The 27895-nt window shown below is 42.4% G+C and overlaps 2 protein-coding genes across 3 annotated transcripts in view; one reads left to right on the plus strand and one right to left on the minus strand.

Annotated features, from left to right (window-relative positions):
• LOC310748416 (uncharacterized protein) overlaps positions 1–27895 on the minus strand; it is a 376897-nt gene that overhangs the window by 94758 nt on the left and 254244 nt on the right. The window lies entirely within an intron of this gene.
• On the plus strand, positions 13922–26021 carry FUS (FUS RNA binding protein). Of its 2 annotated transcripts, none has more exons than XM_083581994.1 (15): positions 13922–14041; positions 16092–16116; positions 17664–17818; positions 18216–18357; positions 18644–18840; positions 19058–19265; positions 20901–20938; positions 22360–22392; positions 22835–22944; positions 24075–24204; positions 24451–24567; positions 24853–24988; positions 25087–25175; positions 25364–25511; positions 25725–26021. In XM_083581994.1, the coding sequence occupies exons 1-15, from the start codon at positions 14029–14031 to the stop codon at positions 25762–25764; spliced, it is 1581 nt and encodes a 526-aa protein (XP_083438120.1). In that variant the 5' UTR covers positions 13922–14028; the 3' UTR covers positions 25765–26021. The 2 variants fall into 2 exon arrangements, with proteins under 2 accessions (XP_083438120.1, XP_083438121.1); XM_083581995.1 differs by having other exon boundaries at positions 18647–18840.

Genomic DNA, 27895 nt, shown 5'->3' on the forward strand with positions numbered 1-27895 from the left:
GGGTTCCTCCTGCATGTGGTGAGTGAGGACCCTGTTGCAACAGTTTAATAATGATCAGGCTTACTAGCTGCTTTGCTTCTCAATATTCTCTGGTTGGCCTCTTGTTATTTTCTCCTACCGATGGAGAACCCACTTAAGGACTCTATATGGGCTCTTGGATGCCCCATAAGGGCAAAAGAGCAGTTTTTTTCTATAACAGTTAATGCTCAATAAAAAGCCGAGATCCTCTAACCTCCCCACACATTTTGTGTGAACAAAACGCTCAATCAACAGGATATCTGAAAATGGCCTGGCTTAAGAGTGTGAACACTGCTTCAGATGGCCAGATGGCAGGAGTCTTTTGGCAGATCCTGATTCCACCCAGTTACCTGCTGCATCTCCTGCCCACCAACAACTCCCGAGACCTTCCCTGCTGTTTTATGATTATACAAAGGGATGAGGCAGGGGCCACACAGAGCCCTGAGGCCTGACACTGGCGCCAAATCCTGCTCAGCCTCTTCTGGATTCTGATATGTCACCAGGCCTGCTTTCAAGCCGATTTTGTGCAGTGTGTAAACATGTTTAGAACAAAGGAACCCAATCAAACTTGAGATTAGCCTGGCTTGCCCAGTATCTGGTTGTGCACCACTCTTTTGGGACCCCACTATACCCAGTCACTTTCACAGGTCTGCCCTGAATCCCAGAAGACTAAACTAGAACAAGCCAATACAGAAACCAGAAAATTCTTTACTATGTACTTGCCACACCAGGCAATAGTATCACGATTGTTTCTTGTCCAAGCACCTGCGTCAGGGTTTCATTTCAGTGCTAGGTACTTCAGGAGTCGCTTTCCTTAGCCTCCAACACCCCATACCCCGACAGATGTTCCCCAGGGGCTTCGTCCAATGTGTTGCTTCTCCTGACGGCTGTGTCTTGGCAGTCATCCAGGCAAAGATTTCTCTCCCTGTCCTCCTTCTCCTTTGCCCACCTCTGTAGCACTCCTTGTGGCCAGTTGAGTTGAGTATAGTACGTTTCGACTGGGGGGGCAGAAGACCTCAGACACTGACAGTGGACATCTGCTCTTAACTCGGCCAGTGCTCTCAGGGGATGGCGGAGCCTCATCAGGCCCTGTGGTTCTTGGCTACTTCTGTCTGGCTCCTTCCCAAGTCTCCTGGCTGCGTCTTTTGGGTGGAGCTGAGCCAGCTCCCTGGGATCTGCGCCTCTGGATGGGAGCTGATCAGAACGTAATGATTGTTCAGACCGGAAAGAGGCGGAATCCATGATGCAACAGGAGAGGAGGCAGCCTTGGTTATCAAGGTGTGGAATTGGTTACTGGCTATTCTTTTGTACAAGGATTGTGGCCACCACAGCGGCTGAGGGCAACCTCCACACTTTGGCACTGGCTCACACAGCTGGTGGAAAGTTTCTGGGGGGGAAATTAGGAAAATTAGAACCAGGTTACCTAAACGATCGCCTTCTACTATATTAGGGATGGGGAACCTCAAGCCCTCCTGCCCCCAGGCTGCACTCCCTCCTGGACCCCTCACTGACCCTCCACCACCCCTCCCTTAGTGACTTTTGCCAGGCTGGAATTGTATCCTTCAACTGCAATGATCTTTCTTGCTTGCATGAATGAAGGGCTGTGCTTGTGTATGGACCACTGGTTTTCATGTTGCTGGAATGCAGCTTACAGTCAGTGCCGGATTTACATATAAGCTAAACAAGCTATAGCTTAGGGCCCCACTCTCTTGGGGGGGGCCCAAAAAATTTAAAGGGAAAAAAACTGGATGCACATTTCTAAAATAGAAGATGAAAAACAAATAAAATAAAAACTACATACAGCAAATGGCTTTAGATACCTATTAGGTCCATAAATTACCATATAGTACGTTTCTGAGCACAATTCAAAGTGTTGCTGCTGACCTTCAAAGCCCTAAACGACCTCAGTCCAGCATACCTGAAGGAGCATCTCCACCCCCATCGTTCTGCCTGAACACTGACGTCCAGTCCTGAGGGCCTTCTGGTGGTTCCCTCCCTGCGAGAAGCCAAGTTACAGGGAACCAGGCAGAGGGCCTTCTCGGTGGTGGCGCCCGCCCTGTGGAACACCCTCCCACCAGATGTCAAAGAGCAAAACAACTACTAGACTTTTAGAAGACATCTGAGGGCAGCCCTGTTTAGGGAAGCCTTTAATGTTTAATAGACTATTGTATTTTAATATTCTGTTGGAAGTCACCCAGAGAGCCTGGGGAAACCCAGCCAGATGGGCGGGGTATAAATAAATTATTATTATTATTATTATTATTATTATTATTATTATAGCATACATTAAACACGAAATACAGCGACAATTTGTTGCTGACAAAGGACAGCTGGACATATAAAGGGACCCATTACCTTCAGTAGCTTAGGGCCTCATCAAACCTAAATCTGGGCCTGCTCACAGTATACATGTGAAAATGGTATCCACTGAAGTACTTCCTTTTTGCTTCTCTGACATCACTCACTTCCTGCATCTGGCTCCTCCCATCCTTTCTAAGTGCCCTAAGGTCACCTGCATGGGTGAGATTCCCCACCCTTTCTCTATATGCATTCGGCAGATCCCTGAGATTGTCAGAGGAGGGGACTTCCGGGTTGGTGCCTCCGGACAATGGCGGAATTCCTCTGATCGGGAGGAATTTGCTCCGTGGAAATTAGGGTCTGGCCGCCACGGCGAAGGCGGGGACCCACAAAAATCACAGGCGGGAGAAGCCTGTGAACGTGGGATTCGGCTGGCAACATTAGCGCCTCCCCTACTCGCGGGGAAACCCGGTTTCGGGGATCCGTTGCAACGTGGGGTGAGTGGCACGGTGCTTTGAATCGACTGCTTTTTTCACGGAGTGAAGCCGCATTGCTGTTGCCGGAGAGCGCTGACTTTTTCCTGTCGACAATTTGATTTTAAAAGAACTACCCGTGAGTAGAATGGAAAATTGGATCCTTAAACGTCTTAATTTGGCACCGAAACGGGGAGGTTTCAAACAGGAAGTCCGCCTCCCCCTTTTGTAAATAGACTGAAGCAAAGAGGCTGCAAGCTAAAGTCTTGGAAAGCCTTCCGTAAAGGATTAAACTTCCATCGGCTAAAATTATTAAACCCCCCCTTGGAAGCAGGAGAAGAGGGGGGAAATTTTGGATTGTGTAAGCCTGCAGGAGAGAGTGAAGAAAGTCAAATTACCACCGCTCTGAACCTGGAAACGGGCTGCCAGTAAGACACGTTTTGGAAATGCTTATTGACTGTGAATAGATCGTTCGTTGACAGCTAGTTAAATAAGAGAAATATATTGTTTCCATTGTCTCCTTCTGCGCTTAAAAAGGAGTAAAAGTAACTGAAAATTGAAACTAACTTTATTGTTTGAACTGTGCTTAAAAGGATTGATACAAATAGAAATTGTTTCCCCCTAGAGGAAGCCTTTGAAATTGTTACATGAGCTGAGCTGGGGGAATTCTCCAGATGCAAGATAAAATACTGTGAGAATCTGGGACTGACCTTGGAGCGCTAAGAATGTTGACAGAAGAAGCCTTAGTGGTTGCATTATGTAAGATAAATAACTCACTGGAACAGCTCCATAAGAAGATGGATGTCATGACTATAAAAATTGATAATTTGGGACAAAAAGTGACTAATTGGTGACAAAAAGGGAACATTATTTCAGAAAATACTCAGGAACCAATACAGGGATCTACTTTGACAGGGCAAATTGTGGAGAAGGCAGGGGAGAAAGTTGTTGTTGATGAACCTAAAGTAGTACAAGTGGAGGGGGAGAGAGCCCCAGCCTTACAGATGCAATTTGGTGATTATAAGTTGATGCCATTTATGAGTGAATCTAGAGAAAGTCAGATTTTGAGGATTGGAGCCATGTTTGGACTGGAGAAGGAAAGTTGGATAGATCCCTTCATGCAGGGATTTACTGACCTTTGGGACCTGGACTTGGGTCAGGAGGAGACTGGAGTTGTGGGGACCTCCAGATCTGGAGGAACTTTGAAATATGTCCTGAAATATATTTTGAATTTTAGTTTTAATTATGGAGATTTGGCCAACCTGTCAAGAAGGAATAAAAACATTGCCAGGTGGGAATTTCCCCAAGATCTACTCTTCAGCTTCAAAGGAAGGAAAATAAGAACAAGATCAGAAGAATCAAAGTAAAGTGCATGCATAAATATGAAGAAGACTCGCAGAAGGGACTTGGAAAAGAGTTAAGAGCCTCGGACAGAAGATCACCAGGTTGATGGACTACATGGAATTGACGGAAAAGACTGGCAGAATCTGAGACCAGGGAGAAGAGACGGTGGAAGAATATTGGAAATAGTTTAAAGTTTATATATAGAAATAATGTAATATTAATGAGTGTTAGAAAAATGATAGAATGGAATTATATGGCTTTAGTATAAATGTTACAATGAATTAAGTATAAATAAGTATTGTAGTATTAATGGAAAATAAGGTTAAAATATGTTAAGATGACAGAAAATGGAGAAAGATGGAAAGGATTTGCTGAAATAATTAATAGAAATGGAATACAAAAAGGGAGGTGAGAGGAGGTCGATGAAATAAGGGAATGAAAGAGAGGGTATTGAGATGGTATGATGTATGTTTTTAAATTGTTTTTGCTTTGTGTGTTTCTTTTGTTTAATGTGTTAATGTTGTGTACTGTTTATATATTGTATTGTATTGTTTTTTCTTTCTTTTGCTCGTTCTTTTTTTCTTTTCTTTTTCTCCTTTTTGTAAGGTTTAAAAGTAATAAATATTATTTTTTTAAAAAAAGAGAGATTGTCAGAGGAGGCCTTGCTGATGGTGCCTGAGCTGTGCAAGGCCACCTGGTGGTAACATTCCCTCTGGAACGCTCTCCCACCTAGGACTGGGGAAGCACAGACTGTTGGGGGCGTCTGACTTTTACTAAAAACTATATTGTTTGCTCAGGCTTTCCCAGATGAATAGCACTGATCCTACTGCCCAATACCATTTGTTGATATCTGTAACATTGGTGGTTGCATTTTTAATTGTTTAAATGAATTTTTGTAAGCTATTTTTGCAAAAAAATAGTATTTTTCTGTGTATAAGTTGCCCCCATATATAAGACGCCCCCTATTTTTAGGCACTCTAATTTAAGAAAATGGGGAGGAGATTGCCCCGTGTATAAGATGACCCATAGTTTTTTGCATAATTTTAAAGTAAAAAAACCTAGTCTTATACACGGAAAAGTATGGCATATTTGTCAAAACTACATACAAAAAATGTGTTTATTAAGATAAATTCACACTAAAATGTGAGGTGGTGTTTTTTTTCAACACACAAATTTCAGCAGAAATGTGGAAAACTGAATTTCTGGTTATAAGATTGAGAAAAGGAGAGAACCGCAACTGACACGGCTCACCTAACCCTGTGAGGGGTTAAGGAAAAGGGATAGTCTACCAATTCTCACATAACAGGCCGGGAACACAGAGGGTGTTGGTGCGGAGTGTTTTTGTAAAAGGTTAACATAATAAATAAAAAATGCAATAAATAAATATTACACTGTGAGTAATTACAAAAGGGAAATAAATTACCACAGGAGTTGGATCAGAGGCATTTACTATTTTACTGGGAGTAACTGTTTCTTGGTGAGGAGTTAGTATAACCTAAGTTGAAGTAATGATATTTTCCTTCCTTCCCACAACATAAGTTCAAAATGGATCAAATTCAATTTATTATTTATACCCTGCTCATCTGGATGGGTTTCCCCAGCCACTCTGGGCAGCTTCCAACAAAGATTAAAAATACATTAAAACATCAGTCATTAAAAACTTCCCCAAAGAGGGCTGCCTTCAGATGTTTCCTAACGTCAGATACTTGTTTATTTCCTTGACATCTGTTTGGAGGGCGTTCCAGAGGGCGGGTGCCACTACCGAGAAGGCCCTCGGCCTGGTTTCCTGTAACCGCTTCTCCCAGTGAGGGAACTGCCAGAAGGCCCTTGGTGCTGGACCTCAGTGTCCGGGCAGAACGATGGGGGTGGAGATGCTCCTTCAGGTATACTGGACCAAGGCTGTTTATGGCTTTAAAGGTCAACACCAACACTTAAAGAGATGCCATGGCTGAAAGGAGGTTGTGAGTGTAAGAGAGATGGGAAGCAAATGTAACCAGGGGAGCCTAATTCATGCCTTATCAGGAAACAGGACAGACAAAACAATGGTTTTACGCATTCACTGTTTTCTGCCTTCCTGAACTGGGAACAAATCACCATAATTGTACATCAGTCTTGCTTCCTTCGGCACACTGGTCCTAAACGAAACTGGTTCCTACGTGAACATACATACCTATGTTAAATGATTTGCAAGATCAAGATCCCTAGCATCCCAGATTGCCTTCACATCCAGTGTCCTCCACATCCAGGAAACACCTGTGGTGGTTTTGAAAGCTTTTATTACCAGACTGAAGGGTGGAGACAGCTGCTAGGACTTGGTGCTCCTTTGTTGCCATGACAACTGAAAGTCCCTTTGCTGGTTGCCAAGACAATGGAGTTCCCATGGGGATGAAGGTTCCTTCCCTCAAGCCAAACCAGATCTAATCACCAGAAGGTTGGAAGCACCTGGAAATATCGCAGGTAACTTTTGCCTGATGGCTAAGAATTTTCTAGTCACAATTTTCTAGTCACAATAGCATTTTCACATTTTGCTCGGTTGCTAACTCCTTTTTAAAGCTTAAATTCACCTTTCTGTGTCGCTCTCTTGGCTGTTTGAAAGACGCTTTCCAAAAAAATGCTCTTGGTGTTCCTTAATCTTTTCAGATAGATTCTTTAAATTCTCAATTTTTTTTTAATACTTGATATTTTAATGTTACTGTGAGGCAAATTTGGTAATGAATGCTAAATGAATTACCCTGCCTGGCAAACCTTGGCTGCTGTGAAGTTCTTCTCCTTTGCACAGGTCCATCAATCTCATTAAGTTAAAACCTTGCTCAGTATCTAGATCTACCATTAAATCAACCTGCACAAATGATACGCCTTTCAATATTTTCAGGTTAAGCATTATGTTGAGGGAGTAATTGCAACAAAATCAACATCCCTTTTATAACAAATCTTACTGGAACCTGGTTTAAGAAGAACTCTCTCAAGAACGTGTTATTACTAACTTTAAATGAGGGAAAAAAACATACAAATGTGGTGTGTTGGAAGAGACAGGGAAATTGAAATACAGTGGTACCTTGGTTTACTACTACTAATAATAATAATAGTTTATATCCCGCCCGTCTGGCTGGGTTTCCCCAGCCACTCTGAGCGGCTTCCAACAAAATATTAAAATACAAAGAACAGCTTAGTTTATGAACAACTTAGAATAAGAACGCTGAAAAATGGAAGTAGGTGTTTTGGTTTGTGAAATTTGCCTTGGAAGCTGAACATGTTCCACTTCCTGTTGAGTGTGTTCCTTTTGTAAATTAAGCCCCCCCCCCCCCCCCGCTGTTAATCAGAGGCTTCCTGTTGAGTTTGCCGGCTGTTGAGTCTCAAGCACCCACACAACACAGTGGTGATATTGTGAGCTTTGGTTTTTGCTAATTTTTTGCGTTTTTGTTTGTGTGGCTTTTTCATTTTTTTGACTGTGACTTGTTATTCGTTTTATGGAACTGACTTGTGACTGTGGCTTGTGACTTCATTTTTGAGACTTGTTTTTGTGACTGTTAGGAACCCAGTTCAGCTACTGGTTGCTTGTATGACTGCAGAAATGGATGAAAGCCCCCCATCCAAACAATGACTATCATCAGTGCACATAAGAAAAAAAAAATTAATTTTTATCAGCTGCAATACTGTTTTATTTATTTTATAGTACAATACATTGATTATTGCCTTCATTTTGTGGATCAATGGCCTCGTTAGATAGTAAAATCCATGTTAAATTGCTGTTTTAGGGGTTGTTTTTCATTGCTTGGAAAGGATTAATCCATTTCCCATTACTTTCTATGGGAAAACACACCTTGGTTTAAGAACGCTTTGGTTTAAGAGCAGACTTCCGGAACAGATTAAGTTCATAAACTGAGGTACCACTGTATGCTGCGTCTCTTCTACCTAATATCAAAAGAAGGTCAGCATAAAGCATTATCAAGGTGGCATTTTTTCTTTCTTTTTAGTTATTTATTTATTCTTATCAAATTTCTACGTTTCATTAGTTTTACAATTCATTTAACATTTCAAAATTTGGCTTCCTTCCCCCTCTTTCTGTGGTTCCTTACATTTATTTTTCCCTATCTTCTGCATATCCAAATTCATTTAATTTACTCATTTAATTATCTACTGTAAATACATATACTCTTTTAAAACTGCAGGTTATTACAATAATCCTGCTAATGTTTTAATCTGTTTACAATTTATCTGTAAATATTCAATAAACCATTTCCATTCTTTTATAAAGAGTTTGTTATCTTAATTTCTTCTGTTAAGTTTCACCATTTCTGCATATTCCATAAGTTTTGTATCCATTTTATCAAGGTGGCATTTCAACACTACAAATCATTTAAAGAGATGGTGGTTACAGGTACCTGAAGGAAGGGTTAAAAAAAATAATGGAACTTATTAACAGATGTGACGAGGTTGATGCCTTTTGAGAAAATATCGGGTATCTATCTGTTGTAAGGGCTGTAACAGAATACTCACTACAGCAGGGGTGAGGGCTGAGGTTAATGGGCACTGGACTTTGATATCTGGAGGGCACCAAGATATCTACCCCTGCCTCCAAATCCCTGAATGATATATTTCTTGCTGTGTCAGGAAGATTTTGGGCATCACATGCTCTCCCAAACCCACATTCCCAGCATGTTTGCACTCCTGTCTCTATTAGCGATGTCTATATTAGCTTGGTCATGTCCAGTGCTTTTTTTTATCGGGGTACGCAGGGGTACGCGTACCCCTAAACATTTTGTGAATCTAACAGGAGAAGAAACTAAAAAATAATAATAATCGTCAGTTCCGTTGCTACTTCCGATGGCAGCCTCGTTTCCTGTCAGTGTTTCCTGAGTCTCAGATGGAAGCGAGCGTTTAATGTTGGATAAAGGGGAGGATGGTTAGTTAAGATATTTAAAGACAATATGAATTTAAGACATGCAAAAGAAGTGATAAGAATGGTGGATCATCAGAAGTGCTGATGGAAGTCCAAAAATAGATTGTATAAGATGTGAAGTTTTGTGGAATGTATTATAATTTATATGTTAAAATTAATAAAAAATTATTCAAAAAAAAAGGAAGCGAGTGTTTAATGTGTGAAGTAGAAGTTGGAATCTAGCATGGTAATTGGTCAGTTTCATTGTTACCACCTCTGATGGACACCAACAGCATACAAAAGAATGGGGAAAATGTTAGTGCACACAACCTCATGTGGAAGTTATTGTGAGCTGTCCAGTGGCGTAGCGTGGGGGGTGCAGGGGGGCCGGCCGCACCGGGCGCAACATCTGGGGGGTGCTCGCACTCATAGCTCTCTGACCCTACCTGGCTCACTCAGGGTTAGGGGGCGCAAATTACTTGCCTTGCCCCGGGTGCTGACAACCCACGCTACGCCACTGGAGCTGTCAGCTGTGTTATATGAGATAATGCATGTTCTTTGCACTTTTGTCCATTTGCTGTATTTATTTTCCCCGATTTGAACTATAAAATGGTTATTTTCTTGCATCAAAATGAGAGCACCCCTAAACATTTTTTTTAGTAAAAAAAGCACTGGTCATGTCCACAGAATATTATTTGGGAGAGTCAAAATAGCTTCAGGATTGCTCTCCTGTACTTTTTCTGACATGTAGTTTATATACTTATGTATGGGTCTGCCTTGCACAAAAACAACCACAAAAAACTGTAACATCGGTGTATTTTATTTTCACTTTTGAAATGCCTGTTAAGAGGTGAAACCAAATTTCAAAGGTGGTTTGCCACCTTAAGGAACAGAAACCCAGTGTCTGGAATAGAAGCATAATTGGCAAATAAATCTCCTAACACTGCATTTCCTCGCTGGGAAGAAGCTTTCTGTTCATTTTTGCCTGACCAGGTCGTTAATTTCTTATTAATTACTGCACAATACGTGGGGCGGGGCGGGGCTGGGGGAGGGAAAAAGTTACTGCGTTTGGGGCAGATTCATTTCGTCTGACTCATGCCATCGCCATGCAAGGCGAAGAAGCCATGTTCTCTGTCTGAGCCACTGACCTAATTTCCACGGTTACCATGCCAACGCCCGAAGGCCATTCAAAAGCCGACAGGCCGGGCCTCTAAACTAGATCGAACCGGTTTCAAGGACGCAGACAGAGAGAAAGCGGCGGTTCAGCGGAAGGAACCATTTCGCAGCAGTAGAATGGGGGGGGGGGGTGAGGCGGAAAGGAAGCAGACTTCAGGTCTGAATCCTTTGCGAGTATTATACTGTACAAGTTTTCTAATGTCAAAAGGGAGCGAAGAGAGATGACAGATTTTGCAACAGAGAAATCAGATTTTTGATGAGTAAAACTGCTGCTGATAATAAAAATTTAAAAATGATAATATTTAGGAAAAATTTGCAATAGCATAAATGTCACTGGTAATAATTTTATTTTTTTAAAATCATAGAATTGTAGAGTTGGAAGGATCTAGTCCAACCCCCTGCAATGCAGGAATCTCAGCTAAAGCATCCATGACAAATATAGCTAACCCAACTCATAAACAGGTGTTTAGGAGGTCCAACAGCTTGGTAGATTTATGCGACCATACCCTAGTAAGATCATACAAGAAATTCATGGCGCATGAGGATATCTGAGGCTTCTAGCCAGAATTTCTGCGTTCTCTGTACTATTCCCATGAGGCGGACTGAGACAGCTGCCTTGGGTGGCAAATTCCAAGGGGTAGTGCCATGGACGCCTCCACTGCTGCACGAGAAGTGAGGAGAAGCAGTTATGGCAGACCCTCCAAGTGTCCCTATTTTCTAGGGACGTCCCTGATTTAGAGAAGCCATCCTGACTTCTGATTAGATCCCGGAATGTCCTGCTTTTCCTTGTTGTTGTTGCTGTTTAGTCATTTAGTCGTGTCCGACTCTTCGTGACCCCATGGACCAGAGCACGCCAGGCACTCCTGTCTTTCACTGCCTCCCGCAGTTTGGTCAAACTCATGCTGGTAGCTTCGAGAACACCGTCCAACCATCTCGTCCTCTGTCATCCCCTTCTCCTTGTGCCCTCCATCTTTCCCAACATCAGGGTCTTTTCCAGGGAGTCTTCTCTTCTCATGAGGTGGCCAAAGTATTGGAGCCTCAGCTTCACGATCTGTCCTTCCAGTGAGCACTCAGGGCTGATTTCCTTAAGAATTTTCCTTAGGATGTCCCTATTTTCCTTGGAGAAATGTTGGAGGGTATGGAGTTATCCGAGCCCCGAGCCATCTGAAGGCAATCCTGTATAGGGAAGGTTTTTAAAAAATGTTTAATGTTTTATTATTTTATATATGTTGGAAGCTGCCCAGTGTTGCTGGGGCAACCCAGTAAGATATGTGGGGTATAAATAGTAAAATTATCATTAGGGAATGAGACATTCCTATTTTCATCTGAGAAATGTCAGAGGATATGGTATGTCGGCAAGATCTCACAAGAGCCCGCAAAATCATGTGTGACCTCAGCTAGCAAGGCTTCAGTGGGGGCAGCAAATGGTGAGGGGTGTGGATGCTGGGAAGCACTTTCCTGTTTCACCTCAGGCGGCAAAACGGGATGGGCCACCCTTGGTCTCTGAATACCAGTTGCTATTGCGCCCTGGTCCTGCTTGTGAACTTTGCATGGGCATCTGGTTAGCCACTGCAAGACCAGTGAGACTAGGCAGGCCTTTTTCCTGACATAACAGGCTCTTCTTTTGCCAAGGACCAGCTGCCATAGCAGCAGTGGCCTCCAGCAAACAGGGACTGGATGCACCAAACTCAGCGGACACTCCCAGTGGACTCCCAGCAGGGAGGGACCTACACTGGTTGCTTGACCCGGGTGAGCCTGAAGCAGCCCATCATCCAAGGACTTGGGTGAGTGCGAGGAGGGGGCTGTGATGCTTCATGCAGTGCAACTCACAGTCACAAAAGGCAGGAATGGCCAACAACTTGGTGGCTTTAAAAGAGGACTGGACAAATTTATGGAGGAGACAGCTATTGATGTCTGCTAGCTATGATGGCTCAGCTCTGCCTCGGTCAGTTGCTGAAAATTGCAGGAGGGGAGTTGCTCTTGTGCTCTAATCCTGCTTGTCAGTTTCCCAAAAGAGGCATCTGGCTGCCCACGGTGCAAACAGGATGCTGGTCTTGACAGGCCTGATCCAGAAAGCTCTTCTTATGTTGTTAGGTTATTATGGGAGAGAATGGTGGCTTCACACCAGGGTTTGGTGGTGGCATGGAGCCATTGCAAAATTCGTGATCAAATCCATTTGAAATCTCTAGACTGAGCCCTTCAGCGTATGAAGTGATAAGAAAGACGGTGTTGCCTCTGTGCATGTGCAGAATGTCTCTCCCACCCCCTCCAAGTGACCACAATGAGCCACCACATATCTGAGATCTGGAGGAAAGGCTTTTGGGTCCTTCTCAGCTGTGATTCCTGCACTGCAGGCAGTTGAACTCGAAGACCCTTGGGATCCTTCAAATTCAGTGATTTTGAGAGAGAGAACCAAGTGAGAGATCCTACCAGCTACTTGCTGTGGCTTGACAGTCTCTTTGTTTCTTGAAAGTGTGAAGTCATGAATGGTTCGGTCACATTTTACGAATTTCATTTGCTTTGATCAGTTGTGCGAAACTTACTTGGCAAGCCAAACTTTCTCAGATCCCCACCTGTGAAATATGAAAAGTAGCAATCACACTGTAAAAGAGTTGTAAAATAGCAATAGTGGTATTTTATTGTGATAAAATAGACTGCAAAGCCTTGTCCATTGGAAGTACTGCATGTCTGTTGTAAAGACCCGTTAACTCCATAAAAATAATCCTGATTGGCAAACATGTTGGTCTGTTACAGCAAAACAAAGGAAATAGTCCTATCGCAGAACCTAACAGAAGAAACAAGAAAAATTAAAAACAATTACTTTTCATAACTTATTTGCTTGTTTCATTGACTTCCTCACACCTCCCCTTCTTGTATTCCCATTTAACTAATCAAATCAGCAAATCCTTACTCTCTTTCATTTATCTTATATATATAATTTAACATTTTATAACTCAGTATTTTCATCCATTATCAATTCATTTTTCCATATTCTTAAAGCATTACAGCTAGAAACCACTTAATTTCTATCCAACATCATTCTAACATTCATTAATTTTGCAATATTTCTGTAGGTAGTCTTTAAATTTCTTCCAATCTTCTTCCACGGCCTCTTCTCCCTTTAAACTTAGTTGGTCTCTAAGGTGCTAATGGACAATTTTATTTTATTTTAGATTATAGTGAGTGACACAACCCTTTGTGGAATAGAGTCCTCATCACCAGATCTAAGTGTGGGATCTAGTTCATGAAAGGATTACGGTTACAATAAATCTCTAAGGCTTTAAGATGCCACAATACTCTTCCCCCACTTTTTTTTTAGCTGGAACAGACGGCTCAATAAAATGCATTTATTATTCTGAACCCCCCTCCCCCCTCGTTTGTTAATTTGGTTGCTTCCAGGCTCGCTCCGTAATCTCACGCCCACTCTGCAGTCTGGACTGTACCATTCTCGGGCAGCAGGGGAGGCCAGTGGCACACATAAGCAGGGACCCCAACGACTTTCCTTTGGCAGTCCGTTTCATCGCAACCGCCGTCCCTTAATTCCTAAACAAACGGGCTCACACATATCCTAAATGTAAAAGAGGCACCTCGGTAGTCGAAGGCATGGCTACGAAGAGAAGCGTAGGAGTCCTGCTTTTTATTTATATCTGTACAAAAGAAACGCCTGTTCTCCTTTCTCTCTCCCCCCCTCTTGCGATGTGACATGGTGCAGCCCAGAGGAAACGGGAGGGGGAGGGTATATTTGGGGCAAAGTGTGGGGGCGGGAAAGAGAGACGAGGCGGGCGGAGAGGTTGGTGCTACGTAGCCCTTCTGAGGAGTGAAGCTTAGGGGGCTGCAGCCATGGCATCCAACGGTGAGAAGAAGGGAGTTCGCAGCGGAGGGCGTTGGGCGCGTTTCAACCGGGGTCACAACAGGGGAGAATGGGAAACCCCCCGCAGCCTTTGCTTTCTTTCCTCCAGGGGAGCTAAGTTTCTGGTCCTCGTGGCTTTGCAGACGATGGGGAACGGGAGGTCGATTGATGTGAAAAAGGGTTTAACCTGAGGGTTAAAAAGGGAAGGGTAAAGTGAGGGGGGGCAGGCTTAATGGTTGGTTCTGTCCTGTTAATTGCGAAAAACTGCGTTTTTGTCTTAGGTTATTTTCGCCTCCTGACGAGATTCGGGGGCTTCCTTCCCAGGGGGTGGGGTGGGTTTCAGGCTAAATCTTCGATAGGGAAATCACTGCACTTGGCAGGTGAAGGAGGCTTTTGCGTGGGGTTTTTATTCTTGCAGTTCCAGGGTAGGAGGCGAAAGCTGCCTGCCTTCCCTCTCCCGTCAGTGGGACAGAAATGGTGGGCGGAGGGTTCTCCGGCCTTCCCCGTCTGCTTTAGACAAATGTTCTAGAAGACCCTTTTTAAATGGAGGCTTCGGGGTTTTCGTTCCAAAAATAACGGGGTGGCGATACAGTCGAGGGCAAAAGGTGGACGTTATTGCAGAAGTAGTGCTGGATGAAAAACGGCCCCGCCTTCTAGAGAGCAGGAAGGGCCTCTTTTCTTTCCTCCACTCCGCGCCGCAGTCTCTCTAAACTGCGCAGTCTGCCGCCATTTTGTGATAGCGTGAGAACTAGGAAGCCGGGGAAGAGACGGACGGGGTTTCCTAGTCAGACTCCAGGGGCACGGAGAGGGTAGGACGTTATGTAGCTGCGCATGCGCACGGTCGTCCCCTGAGCTGCTGGCGGGACGAGAGGGGGCCGTATGGGCAGTGGAAAAATACAGTCTGACGTGATGGTCGGCGTAGCAAAGTTTATTGGAGGTGGGGGCGGTAAAAATTGCGATCACGCATGCGCTTTTCTGCCTAGGCGAGAAACGCGTACGTTGTTGCGCGTGCGTGTGAGGCTTGTCTTTGTCGCAGTGTTACATCCGGGTGCTTCCCCAACCGCCCTGCACCTATCATTTGTTAGTACAAACGTCAGTTGCCCGCGTACTCCGCTCGACCAGCGAGCGCCCTCCTCCCCTTAAAATCTCTGGTTTAGGTCCTATAAGGACCAGGCTGCTCTGTTTGTAACAATCCAGCGCCATAACAAAGTTTGTGTGAGTTTAATTAAAGGCTGTTCCTCTTATTTCTTAGTTCCTTGGGTGGGTAACTATCCTCTCTTGCACCCCTTGAAAATGCAGATAATTTTTTTTCTTTCCCTCCATACTGACGATGGAATTACATTGGTTCTTTAACCATCATATAAACTGAGGTTTTTTGGATGGGAAATTAATTATTGCTTGGAAAACTCTGGGGGAAGGGGAATATATAAATACACATTTTTTTCTGATGACACCACAACTTCCACCTGCCCACATGATTGGGTTCTGTTTATTAATTTTTGGATTTTTCTTCGCTGCTGGTTTTGATTATTGTGAACAGTCCTGAAAATAAGGCAACAGTGGCATAAATGTAACTAAGTAATAAGTGCTTCGTATGAGAAGTGTCAACATTCAGAGTTGCTGTTCATTCCTAATCTCTTCCCTCAAACTTCATGCCTCACAGCCTTGCTTTTTAAAATAGTTTCTCTTACCCATAATAAAGCTAGCAAGAGCGTTCCATATGTACATATATTTTGTGCAGTACCCATTGGATAGGTGAACGTGTGTTACTATGAGAATCTGAACCCTTTCCTTAGTATTCTTGAAAGTTAAAAGTGTAGAGAGGCAGGGGTGCACATGCCCCCCCTCCTTTGACTTTCGATTTGAATGGAGCTTCTGTTCATACACATAGTGCGTAGGTGCCTGAAGCAAGCATCCATGTATGTCAATTTTGACAAATGTGCCTTATCCAGCATCCCATATGAATCATTTCTACTCTCTGTAGCAGTTAGATAACTTGTATGGAATCCTGCTCTTAAAATAGCTCAAACATTTTTGTTTTGTCCCCTTACAGATTATAGCCAGTCAGCGACACAAAGGTAAATAAACCCTTGTATAATTAATCCTCCATGTATTGCATGTTTACAGGCTTTTAGCTTGTGATACTCTTCTCACATAACTACAGTGTTAGCCATATGCGAGTAGTGCTTTTCTTGTCTCTGTAATCTTGAAGTAGGTCATGCTAGTCACCTCTGTAAAAACATGAAGGATGTTAGGGTGCCGTGAGCTGTTCCCAGAGGAATTGATAGACAAGATCCGACCTGTGGTTTGTTTAATCTTAATTTGCCAATACCAGAAAATCCTAATTTTCAAGTAGTGGTAGTACGTACTGGGAAAAAAAATTGGGGAAAAAATATATCTTATGAAGAAGCTGATAAAACTTGTGATTCCAAATTTAGAAAAATGGTTAAAATTTGCTGTAGTGTATACAGACTTTGAAATGGATTACTTTTATCCATCCCCAGAGAAGCTGTAATAACATTTTTAAAAGGCTTTGTCTTATTCAGTGTGTATATACGTTATAAAACTCAGTTTTAGCTGTGTTAGAGCATACATTATTAGTTTCCCCAATTCAAGCTATAGTAGTGCCCATACAAAGATAGCATACTGAAAATCAAAGATTCCCTTCAAAAGCATAACTCATTAGTGCTGCTTCCAACAGTTGTGGGGATTTAAGACTATTGTAAGAACATAGGAAGAGTGTTGAATCGGGCCAATAGCCCGTCTAGCCCGGCATCCTGTTTTGACAGTGACTAACCAGATGTTGGTGGGAAACCATCAAGCAGGGCCTGAGTGCAAAAGCACTCTCCCCTCCTATGGTTTCCAGCAACTGGTATTCAAAAGCATTGCTGCCTTCTGATTGTGGAGGTAAAGCATTGCCATCATGGCTAGTAGCCGTTGATAGCCTTCTCCAGGAGTTTGTCCAATCCCCTTTTAAAGACATCCAAATTTGTGGTCATTGCTGCCTCTTGTGGAAGAGAAGTGCTTTCATTTATCTGTCCTGAATCTTTCAACATACAGCTTCCTTGGCTTTCCACAAGTTCTGGTGTCAAGAGGAGAAATTTCTCTCTCTCCACTCTCTTCATGTCATTCATAACTTTATAAATTTCAATCACATACCTTTTACTTGCCTTTTGTCAAAACTAAAAAAGTAGGCCAGTTTTAAAAACTTGTGGTTTATAGTCACCAAATCCTATACTAGACCCACTGAAATTCATGAACCTGTTAGTCATGTTCAGTGGGTCTACTCTGAATAGAATCAGCATTGGAATTTATTTCTGGCCATTAGTCTTTCGAACAAAGTGAATTGTTGGTGTGTGTATCTTCATGCCACAATGAACCAATTAATTAGTCTTAACATTCCTTGTAATTTTCCTTACCCATTTGTGGTTGTTCAGACTTAATTGAAACACTCACAGAAGTAGGAGTTCAGTCAGATGCCTGCAAATGACATAGCACACTGGATTTGAAAAGACAGACGACAATGGTAGTGACAAGCTTGATTCTGGTTGGGAGTACAAGATTGTGAATTTAGTTTACAGTTACATGTTCCTTTGCTGAATTTTTTTCTCTTGCTTTTCCTTAGTTATGGGGCCTACCCAACTCCACCCACACAAGGTTATTCTCAGCAAACCAGCCAGCCCTATGGGCAGCAGAGCTATGGTGGTTACGGACAATCGGCAGATACTTCTGGATATGGCCAAAGTAGTTACAGTTCTTCCTATGGCCAGACTCAAAGCTGTGAGTATTGTAGCTTATCTTGTTTTTTGTTCTCATGACTGCATAGGAAAATATGAGAGGAAATTGGCTAAGCTGTGAAGCACACGTCTTTCTGGAGCTAGGAGACTGGAAGGAAAACACAGTACTTAAAAGTGTCCTTTCCGGATGCTGTAATGTGCAGCCTTTTCATTTTGCAATCCTGTGAAGCACTTAAAAGTAGCAAAAAGGTGACACAAGCACAAGCAGGGCTTCGAATCTAACATGCTCTCATCTCAGCACTGCTTAATTTGTTGTTCTATGGTCACATCTCGGGATGCATCAGTGCGGTTACATATTATTATTGAAGAACTGATTAGTTATTGCTACACAAATTGCATGCCATTTGAGATTAACAAGAGTGAATTGTTTTTCTGAACAGCTGGCTATGGCACCCAGTCAACACCACAGGCCTACGGCTCATCAACAGGATATGGCAGCAGTCAGACTTCTCAGACGTCTTATGGACAGCAGTCATCCTATCCCAGCTACTCTCAACAGCCAGCCAGTTCCACCACTGGAAGGTAACAGTTGAGAAATCCCAAACAACAACAACTCAGCAGGGATAGTGGTGTAAATCTTCATCATAGGCTTTACTTTTTTTACATTAAATCTCCTGCTGAAATTTGCCTGATCAAACCCCAGGTGTACTCTGCTCTTTAGTCATACAGTCATCCTGAATTCTTAAGCAGTATTCCAAATGGAATCCTGGAGCTTAAAGCCTCAGCATTTGTATAAAGCCGGAACAGTATTGTAGGATGGTCTGTGTACTGAACTCTTTGTCCTTTGTTTGTGTCTCCTTGAAATCAGCAGTTACGGTACCAGCTCTCAGACCTCTACCTACGGACAACCCCAGAGTGGAGGCTATGGTCAGCAGTCCAGCTATGGCAGCCAACAGCAGAGCAGCTATGGGCAGCAGCCTTCTTACAACCCACCCCAAAGCTACGGCCAGCAGAGTCAGTATGGCAGTGGCAGTAGCAGTGGAGGAGGTGGCGGTGGTAGTGGATGTGAGTACTTTTTCCTTTCCTTTCACTTCCAAAAGCCAAACATGAGTAATATGAGCCAAATTTCATGCAGTGCAGTGTAGAAGCCAATGGCTGCCCCCCAGTGAGAAGCAAGGGCATCTGTAGAATCTTCATTCTTTTCCCCTGCCCTCAAAAAATCCAGGCCTCTTTGCTAGCAGAAACTATTGCTTACCCCCCCCTTTTTTTTAACTTTCTCCAGCTGGTGGCTATGGACAGGATCAGTCTTCCATGAGTGGAGGTGGTAGTGGAGGAGGCTACGGCAGCCAGGATCAAGGAGGATATGGCGGCCAGCAAGACCGCAACCGTGGAAGAGGCAGTGGAGGAGGTGGCGGTGGCGGATACGGTAGAGGTGGCTTTGATCGGAGTGGTGGAAGAGGTGGCAACAGAGGTGGTCGTGGAGGCATGGGGTAGGTGTCCAGTCCATAGTTGTGGGAGAGGGAGTGGGTTTCTTTAATTAGCATCTCTCCTAGTACTTGCCATAAAAGCTAACCTCTTCTGGGAGGGTGCAGTGTGTGAACGGCTGAAATATAGAATTGTTGGTAATCAAGGGTGGGCTACCACCATGTATGCTGCTAGGGGTCAGTGTGTTTTTCTCTATGGGGTGAATCTAAATGGATGTCAAAATGGTTTTTGTTCCTTGTCTGCATGTGAAGGAGTTAAAAACTCTTACTTTATGAAAATCAACCATTGCAGTAACAAGTCTGTGCATGGGGCAAAACATCGTATTTTCATCTTGGATCTGTTGACAACCTCAAAAGGCGCACTTGATATGAACATAATTACTGTTCCTCAAAGGTGAATTACGGTCCTCTTTGAGCAATGTTGCCGTTCCATACAAATATATACAAGAACTTTAGTACTTCTTATGGGGGAAAATCGGTATCTAGACACTAGGGTTATCCTTCAACCCCCCAGTGTTAACCTGATGAGGTGCACTGAAGGGGCCTGGTTTGTATATGCTGATAAATCGAAGGTTATATGAATCTCTTCAGTAAGAGATTTTGCAAGACAAAGCTTCTATGCAGGTTGTAAGCCAGCTTTCATTGGGCTCATAATGCTCATAATGCTGTGATCTAGCCGTGTAAGCCAATGTAGGCTAAAAGGATGTGTTTTGGTTTTCCCACATAGCGGCTGGACTTTCTGTACTTGTGGTTTATGTGTTGCAAAGCAGTATCCTTAATGCTGTTGGGTGTGCGTTAAGCCTCGGTGAAGGGGTGGTTAAAATTGGTATTTGACGAGGCAATGGTTGCTAAGCAACATTGGCTCTGGGCTCCTGTTGACTGGGAGAGATGAAATAGTAGAGAGGTGAGTATAGGTGGGGGCAGCTGAAGTGTTGTTTGCTTATGAAAAGTTGTTGATCTGTTAACAATACCTGCTCTGTTAACAAATTCTGCATTTTGTGTGCCACAGGTGTGAAAGTCAATGAACTTTAATCAAATCTCCACCTTCCACATGTTAGTTAAGGGTCTGAGGAAGGGAGAGATCTTATGGCAGGCAGATAATGCAGTCTTTAGAGCTGAAATAACATACTATTACGAATATGCTATGATGAGGGAATGGGTTTTTACGTGCTTTCAAAGCAGTTATCTGCATTTAGGGTTGTAAACAACAAAAGCTTTGCAAAAATACAAGGCGCAAACTTGAGAAGGGTGAACTGGAATTAACAGCGTGCACGGTATACAATATTTTAAAATCGAGCTTGGTTCACCAATCATGCCAAGAATAGGACGGCAACAAGGAAACCAGCATTGTCTCGAAAGCTGCATCACGACGCCTCGTGTAACGTTTCAAGATCGGAAGCAAGAATGACAAAACACTAGAGCTGTTTCATTTGCAAACCTTCTCAAGGGTGTATTGATCCATTTTTTAAAAAAACAAATGCTGAGGGCAAAGAAAAGGTGGAGCAGGTTGTCTTTAGATCTTCAGGAAGAACCAAACAAAAGTGTTGGCCAGCATCTTAATGGATCTGGTGTAGTTTCTAGCAACAAAACTTTTTAGTCGTGGAAAAAAAAGCATCATTATCTTCTAACTTATCTCCTCAGCGGTGGTGAGCGAGGTGGTGGCTTCAATAAATTTGGTGGTAAGTCCAAAGAGTTCAAAAACTTGAACCGCAAAAGTGTATTTCTATATATTATTTTTCGGAGAGACTGATGTTTGTATGCCAAAGGGTTTGAAAAGCCACCGTTTATCAGATAAAAACCTATGGGAGCACCCCCTGTTGTGGCACATATGCCAAAATGGTTGGTTGTATCTGTGGTGTTGACTTCCACATTATGGGGCTTTCTACTCAGCCAAGTTCTTGGTGCCAATACAGTACATTTTGGTTGTATGTTTTGCAACAAGATGGGAGAAAATCAATAATCCAAAGACGTGTTTTGCGGGAGAATGTGAGAGAGAAAATCACTTTGTAAGTGTTGGTTTTGTTTGTTGTCTCTCCTTTAAAAAACACATGAGAACGTTGGGTTAAAGCGTGTTAATGGAAGTGCATGCAGTCCTGAGGAAACATGGTAAAACAAAGGTTTATGGTACCTTGCTTAAAAAGTTACTGGTACAGGAATCAAGGGAGGGACCGCTCCCTTCAAACTTGGAAGTGTAACTTTGTTTGTATGAAACTCTTAAGAGCTCTTTCACAAATAAGTGGTTTCATGGGCTTCTATTTTAAGAGAGTTTGGTTTTAACATTACGAAGTTTCACAAATGGTCGTTTTGAACATGATTGTACCAAATCAAAAGAATTGTTTTTAAGGAACGTTCCCATAGGGTTTGCTGAAAAAGGCTTGGCATGAACAGTAAAACACACATATAGGATTGTTAATGCATTTGAGACCAGTGTTGGGCATATGCTTTCAAAAATTTAAGATTGGGTGCAATAAAAGGTGTTGAAATGGTAAATATATATATATATACACATACGTGTAGAATATGTTAATAGTAGAGTGGTGGTGCAAGTAAATAACCAGATGGTTTCTAAGAACATAAAGCTCTCATTTCTAAAGGGCTTATTCAAAATGTGTACTATGGTGTAAGGTGGTTTGTTCTCTGTGCATAAGTTAAAGTGTCTCGTCTCATGAACCAAATCCAGAATAGATTGCAATGGTGCTGGAGACTTAAAAGACTGAACAAGGGTCAGTAGAAGACTCTGGGTAGCAGTGGCTAATGTATGCTATAAAAGATGTCAAAATAGTGGTTCTCCAATGGTGTTCTGGGTGTGTGTCTGGAGGCCATGCTCCTCCCTGCAGAGCTGCAAAAAATAGGTCTAGTATGACCTGGAGGAAAGAGTTGTAAACTGGTTTTGCAGTAAGCAGTCTTGTAATTAAGACGTGGACCACTTCTGACTGAATGGGAGTGTTTCTTTTGCACTAAAACTCACCTTGGAACAGCACATGTTCCAACACTGGCCTGTTTCTGATGTGGTCGTGATGGTGGTGCTGATGTGAGAAAACAGTTTGGAAGTTCTCACTCGCTAACTGAATCTCTCCTTCCTTATTTTCATGTGCAAAAGGACCACGGGATCAAGGATCACGACACGATTCTGGTAAGTGGCTGCAAACATGAATGTGAGGCCAGTGGAAAAGTATTTCCAGGCTTCCACTTTGAAGAGAGGGGTAAAAATGTAAAAGGAAAACCAGAGAAGCCTATGGTGTCCTTAGACTGCTTTTCTACACTTAAAACCTTTTTTTCTTTTCTTTTTTTTGGTATTACTGTGAACAGCAGAGTTTCATGTAATCAAGTTGCCTTTTAAAAACCCACAAACTTTGTAAACTGCAAAATATATGAATTGTGCAGATTTGAGTTCTATTCAACTGAGGTCTTCGGACAGTGTAACCAAAATTTTGTCTCAGTTTGGAAAACTGCTTCATGTGGTTCAGTATTCATTGGAGTACAAGTTTGGAACTTTCATTTAGAGGCTGTAGGAAGAACATTATTGGGAAGCAGAAATTATGATGGAAGATAGAGCTAATTCTCATTCCTTGCAGCTGGCGAGCAGGATAACTCAGACAACAACACCATCTTTGTTCAGGGACTTGGCGAAAACGTAACCATTGAGTCGGTAGCAGATTACTTTAAGCAGATTGGCATCATTAAGGTAAATTGTGCTAGTTATGCCTGTGAGATGATCCCATTACCAATAAGGCTGCATTTTTTAGGTTGCACTATACTCTTTGGTTGTAAAGTGTGCAGGGTAGTAGTGGGTAATGAGAGCTCGAAGGGCTGGTTGAGAGACTGAGCTGGCTAGAAAAAAGCAGCTACTAGGGGAATTGCTGTTGGCAAGTAGAATCACAAAACACTGAATGGTCTGAGCTGTGCAAAAAGCCTGCACTAGGTAGGATGCATTAATCGGATTTTTTTTTATTTAAATTGGATTTTTAAAATAAAATGCTTTTGGAGGAAAAATCTTAATAAAGATAGTTTAAATCACATTATAGTCCAAACAATATTCATCAGGAAATAAGGATTTGTTTTAAGTTTTTCATGTGTGTTAAAGCTCAGTCTAAGGTGGGGTTTTTTAATCGTTTAACCACATCAGTTAACAAACATGTATACATATGTTATTGTTTTAGTTAAATAAATTGTTATTCAGGAAATGATTATTTTTCTCCTTCCAATAAGGTAAAGCAGAAAAGTTGTCCAAATATAAACAGTTAACTTATTAAACCTCATAATTATCTGTCTATGTATTTCTAATAGTATAACCAAATCAGTAATTTTTGATAGAACTAAAAACTACTATGAAAATTTATTACTCCAAAAATGAAACCTTCATCTGGTTGTAAATATTAAGATTATACCAGCAAGAATGAGTCTTTCTGTAAAAAAAATGATTTAAATCAAGCCTTACTGACAAATTGATTTGATTTAAATCAAATCTACCCTGCTTTGGCCTACTTTCAGAGACTAATGGGTAGACAAACCTTTCGTGGGATGCCTTTACACTCCAAGGGAGAATTCATGATGGCAGCAGTAATCTGCCCAGAACCTCATGAGCACGTTCATTAACCTTTTAATTATTTTCAGGGCTGTATAGGCCGCTAAAGCAAGTTACCTTTCACATTTAAAGGTAATTTCCATGCAGTAGTATTGCACATCAATTGTAGCTCCCTAAACAGTTGTAGTCTGCACCTGTCATGTATTGAAAATTAGATGCAAGAACATTGGATTGGATCTTTCCAGTATATTGATCTTATACCTTTTTTTTTTTTTTTTTTTTGTAAACAGACAAACAAGAAAACAGGACAGCCTATGATCAACCTGTACACCGATCGCGAGACAGGAAAACTGAAAGGAGAGGCCACTGTTTCCTTTGACGATCCCCCATCTGCAAAGGCTGCCATTGACTGGTTTGATGGTATGGTGCTGACTTTGAATGACTTTTTGGCTTTTGAAAGAGTTCCTATGCTTGTACTTTGAAGGCTTCTTTCTGTCTCCACTACTAGGCTTCTGGGGGAGGGGGGAGGATGAGATATAAATTTATGAATAAATATTGAAAGAGACATAGAAGTGCAGTAGAGGAGAGGTGCCAATAGTGAAATAATTGCCTTCTATCTTTATATCGGAAAAATGTAATCCTTTTCCTTGCTCCTCTCTTAACCAGGAAAAGAATTCTCAGGCAACCCTATCAAAGTATCATTTGCTACCCGGAGGGCAGACTTCAACAGAGGCGGCGGTGGTGGCAATGGCCGTGGAGGAAGAGGCCGTGGCGGTAGAGGAGGTATATGCCACGTCATTGCTGTGGTTGATAAGTAGTGGAGTGTGTTGCTTGTAGCAGTATTGGCTCTTGTTATACCTGTACTGAGTTTCAGCAAGGGAGGGGGAGGGGGACCAACTTGTGTTGTGCAGCCATTCTGAAATAGGGGAGTCGAGGTATGGGTACTGCAGTCTTTCTAGGGAAGAAAGGTAACCTAATATAAGGTGTTTATCAGCAAGGAAACATTCTGCAAAAAATCCTTTTTCGCTTGGCTGCTGCCACTGATTTTTACATGCCTCTTCCCTTTAGGACCCATGGGCCGTGGTGGATTTGGTGGCGGCGGAGGTGGCGGCAGCAGCAGTGGTTCCAGCGGGGGCAGCAGGGGGGGCTTCCCCAGCGGAGGAGGTGGTCAGCAACGTGCAGGAGACTGGAAATGCCCCAACCCGTAAGCAGTCTGCTTTAGTTGTTTAGATATGAAGGTAGAAATCGGGTTAATGACTATTGGAACTCTAAATCATCTGTCTTCCCCAAATGTGTTTTTAGGACTTGTGAAAATATGAACTTCTCATGGCGTAATGAATGCAACCAGTGCAAGGCACCAAAGCCAGATGGGCCTGGAGGACCACACATGGGTGAGTTTAAGGTTTTACTTTTCTCTCTGTGTGAAACCAATTACTGTATATCCTGTTCCCTTGCTGGCGGATTCTTTTCCGTCTGTGTGAGATACACAGTTTGCCTATTTGGCACAACGGCATCAGTGAGAAAAGCACATTTCTCATTTCAAAATAGTTGCATAATACAAATCTGCTTTTTTCCCCAGGAGGTGGATTTGGTGAAGAACGACGCGGAGGCCGAGGAGGCTTTGACAGAGGGGGCTTCCGGGGAGGCAGGGGCGGAGACCGGGGAGGATTCAGAGGCGGAAGAGGCGGAGACAGAGGCAGCTTTGGACCAGGAAAAATGGATTCGAGGTAAAGTTTACTTCAGTGGTGGCTATTGTAAAGGCTCAGGAATAGGAATCTAGGGATTCTGTTTCTGGGGAGTGAAAGAGGGAGGCTGAGGTTGTGACTGTTGGATCCACTTGCTGGGTTTGCAGCCTAGCCTTGGGGCTATTGATAGCTATTGTATAACAAACAATACAAGTATGCAAATTCAAAATGTAAACTTTTCTGTCTCCTTTGCAGAGGGGACCACAGGCAGGACCGGCGTGAGAGACCCTATTGAGCCTGCATAGGATCCCAGACCATGTGAATTTATAAACTTTTTTTATTTTGTATGATGTCCAACTTCGTTGCAAACCTGTGTATTCCTTGCTGCGTTTGTGTACAAACTTTGTATTCCCTTCTATTTTATGTTGACTGTATTTGGAAGTAATCCTATACATTTAAAAGCCAAAATGTTTTAGTCATGCATGTATAACTGCTGGGCGGGGCGGGATAGGGCACTTGAATAATAAAGATGTTTTCAGTCAATTCTGAAAATAACATTGTTTTATTTGACTTTGTAAAAGTAGCAATACTGTTTAAAAAGCATTGTTTGAAAAGCTTTTGTATTTGTATAAATTTTCCAACTTTAACATAATTTTGAAAAATGTGAATTGCTATAAAACAAATCTGCACAGTATCTCAACTGTTGTAGTATGGGAGGAAGTTTACATTCAACTGAAAAACTCACTTTTTGACTCTTCCATTGGTTTTGATTTAGCAAGCAATAGCTAAAAGCATAATCTGTTTGATGGTAGGCATGTGATGTTTAACAACTCACTCTTGGATCATCTGGTAGTGTTTATGAAAGGAGGGTTGTCCATGTTACTTACTACTCAAGAACAGTAATGTCTGAATTGATAAGAGCATGTGAGTGCTTCATTTAACGTGATTTGGTAAATCTCAATACATAAGCCTTTGCTGTTAAGCATTTTTGCATACCAAGTCAGTGGCTGGTACATGGTGGGTGGAAATGTTTTACTTCCTTTAAGATACTTCTCATTATTACGAATGCAGCCAAAATTTTTCAATGTGGCATCCTTGGAGTCCTTCCCTTGGCTTTATGAGGTTCACATACCAAGGGCTTAAGCCTAATTTCATACATAAATAAGCACAAGTCTAGCTACACTGTTAACACTGATGGAGCTGACTCAATGTATACACTGCTGTTGATGAAATCTCCATGGAATGCCATTGAAATGTATGCTATTCATAGTGATTTGGATACAAAAGTCTCAAAAGCATGGTGGGGAGGCAATTTCCTCTTGTGCTGTTTAATTTTATTATATATTTTTTAAAAATAGATTCTTTTTATCCTGTCCTGGAACTGCTGGTTGGGTTTGTTTAAAGAAAAAATACATATAAATGTCATAGTCATAATTACAATTGTACTTGGCTGTCAGAAACTTGGATATTAAGGCCAAAGCCTTTTTACATCCTCTGTGTTAAACACTGCTGTTTTGTAGTCTTAAAGCAGCAGTGACTGCACTCTACTAAATCCAGTCTTTGCTAAGTTAATTTGAATTCCTTTTAACACTGGTGTGCAGCTAGTACAGTTCATTAATGCTTTGCATTGCATAATAGTGTACTTTGACCTTTGTGACTCAAATGAACAGGCAGTGAAGCTTGATGCCTAAAGCCAAACTTTTAAAGTCACAAACCAGTCTTTGTATTTACATTTTGCTTGATTCTTGGTTTTAATAACATCTGCGTGGGCTCTGTGCGGATACTTTCGATATTCTTTGACTTTGATAAATTTGTAATCTGGCCTTGACTATGAAGGCTCGCGTTGCTAAATTATCTTCCATACGACAAGCAGTAATGATGCTCGTGCCAGGGAGAAGGCTTTGCTGAAATTCCTCTCTCGCATGCTCCTTGGAGGCAGGGTTTGGTGTTGGGTTGAACAATCATGCAAGTCTCAACCTGTAAACTGAAATACAGTGATACCTCGGGTTACATACGCTTCAGGTTACAGACTCCGCTAACCCAGAAATAGTGCTTCAGGTTAAGAACTTTGCTTCAGGTGAGAAGAGAAATTTGGCTCCGGCGGCGCGGCAGCAGCAGGAGGCCCCATTAACTAAAGTGGTGTTTCAGGTTAAGAACGGACCTCCGGAATGAATTAAGTACTTAACCCGAGGTACCACTGTAGTACAACAGCCGAAGTGCAGCTTTTCTTCAGAAATTGCCTTCACTCTGTTCTTTATCCATCTTCAGTGGTCCTTTGCAGTTTCATTACCCTCAACCAGGCCCCGTTACATTAAAATCATTCCCAACTGTTGCACTTCCATTGTTCGAGAACAAGCTCTACCGTGCCATCCCAAATTGAGTGTCCAGCTTCTACTTAAGAGAATGCACGTGTGTGTGCGCGCACA

The sequence above is a fragment of the Podarcis filfolensis genome (assembly GCF_964270895.1).
Source record: "Podarcis filfolensis genome assembly, chromosome: 13".
NCBI classification, from domain to species: Eukaryota; Metazoa; Chordata; class Lepidosauria; order Squamata; family Lacertidae; genus Podarcis; species Podarcis filfolensis.

Coding starts and splice junctions, on each gene's coding strand:
- FUS (XM_083581994.1), top strand. Junction 18,841..19,057: donor AGGTGGCGGTGGTAGTGGAT/GTGAGTACTTTT, acceptor AACTTTCTCCAG/CTGGTGGCTATGGACAGGAT. Junction 22,393..22,834: donor AGGATCACGACACGATTCTG/GTAAGTGGCTGC, acceptor CATTCCTTGCAG/CTGGCGAGCAGGATAACTCA.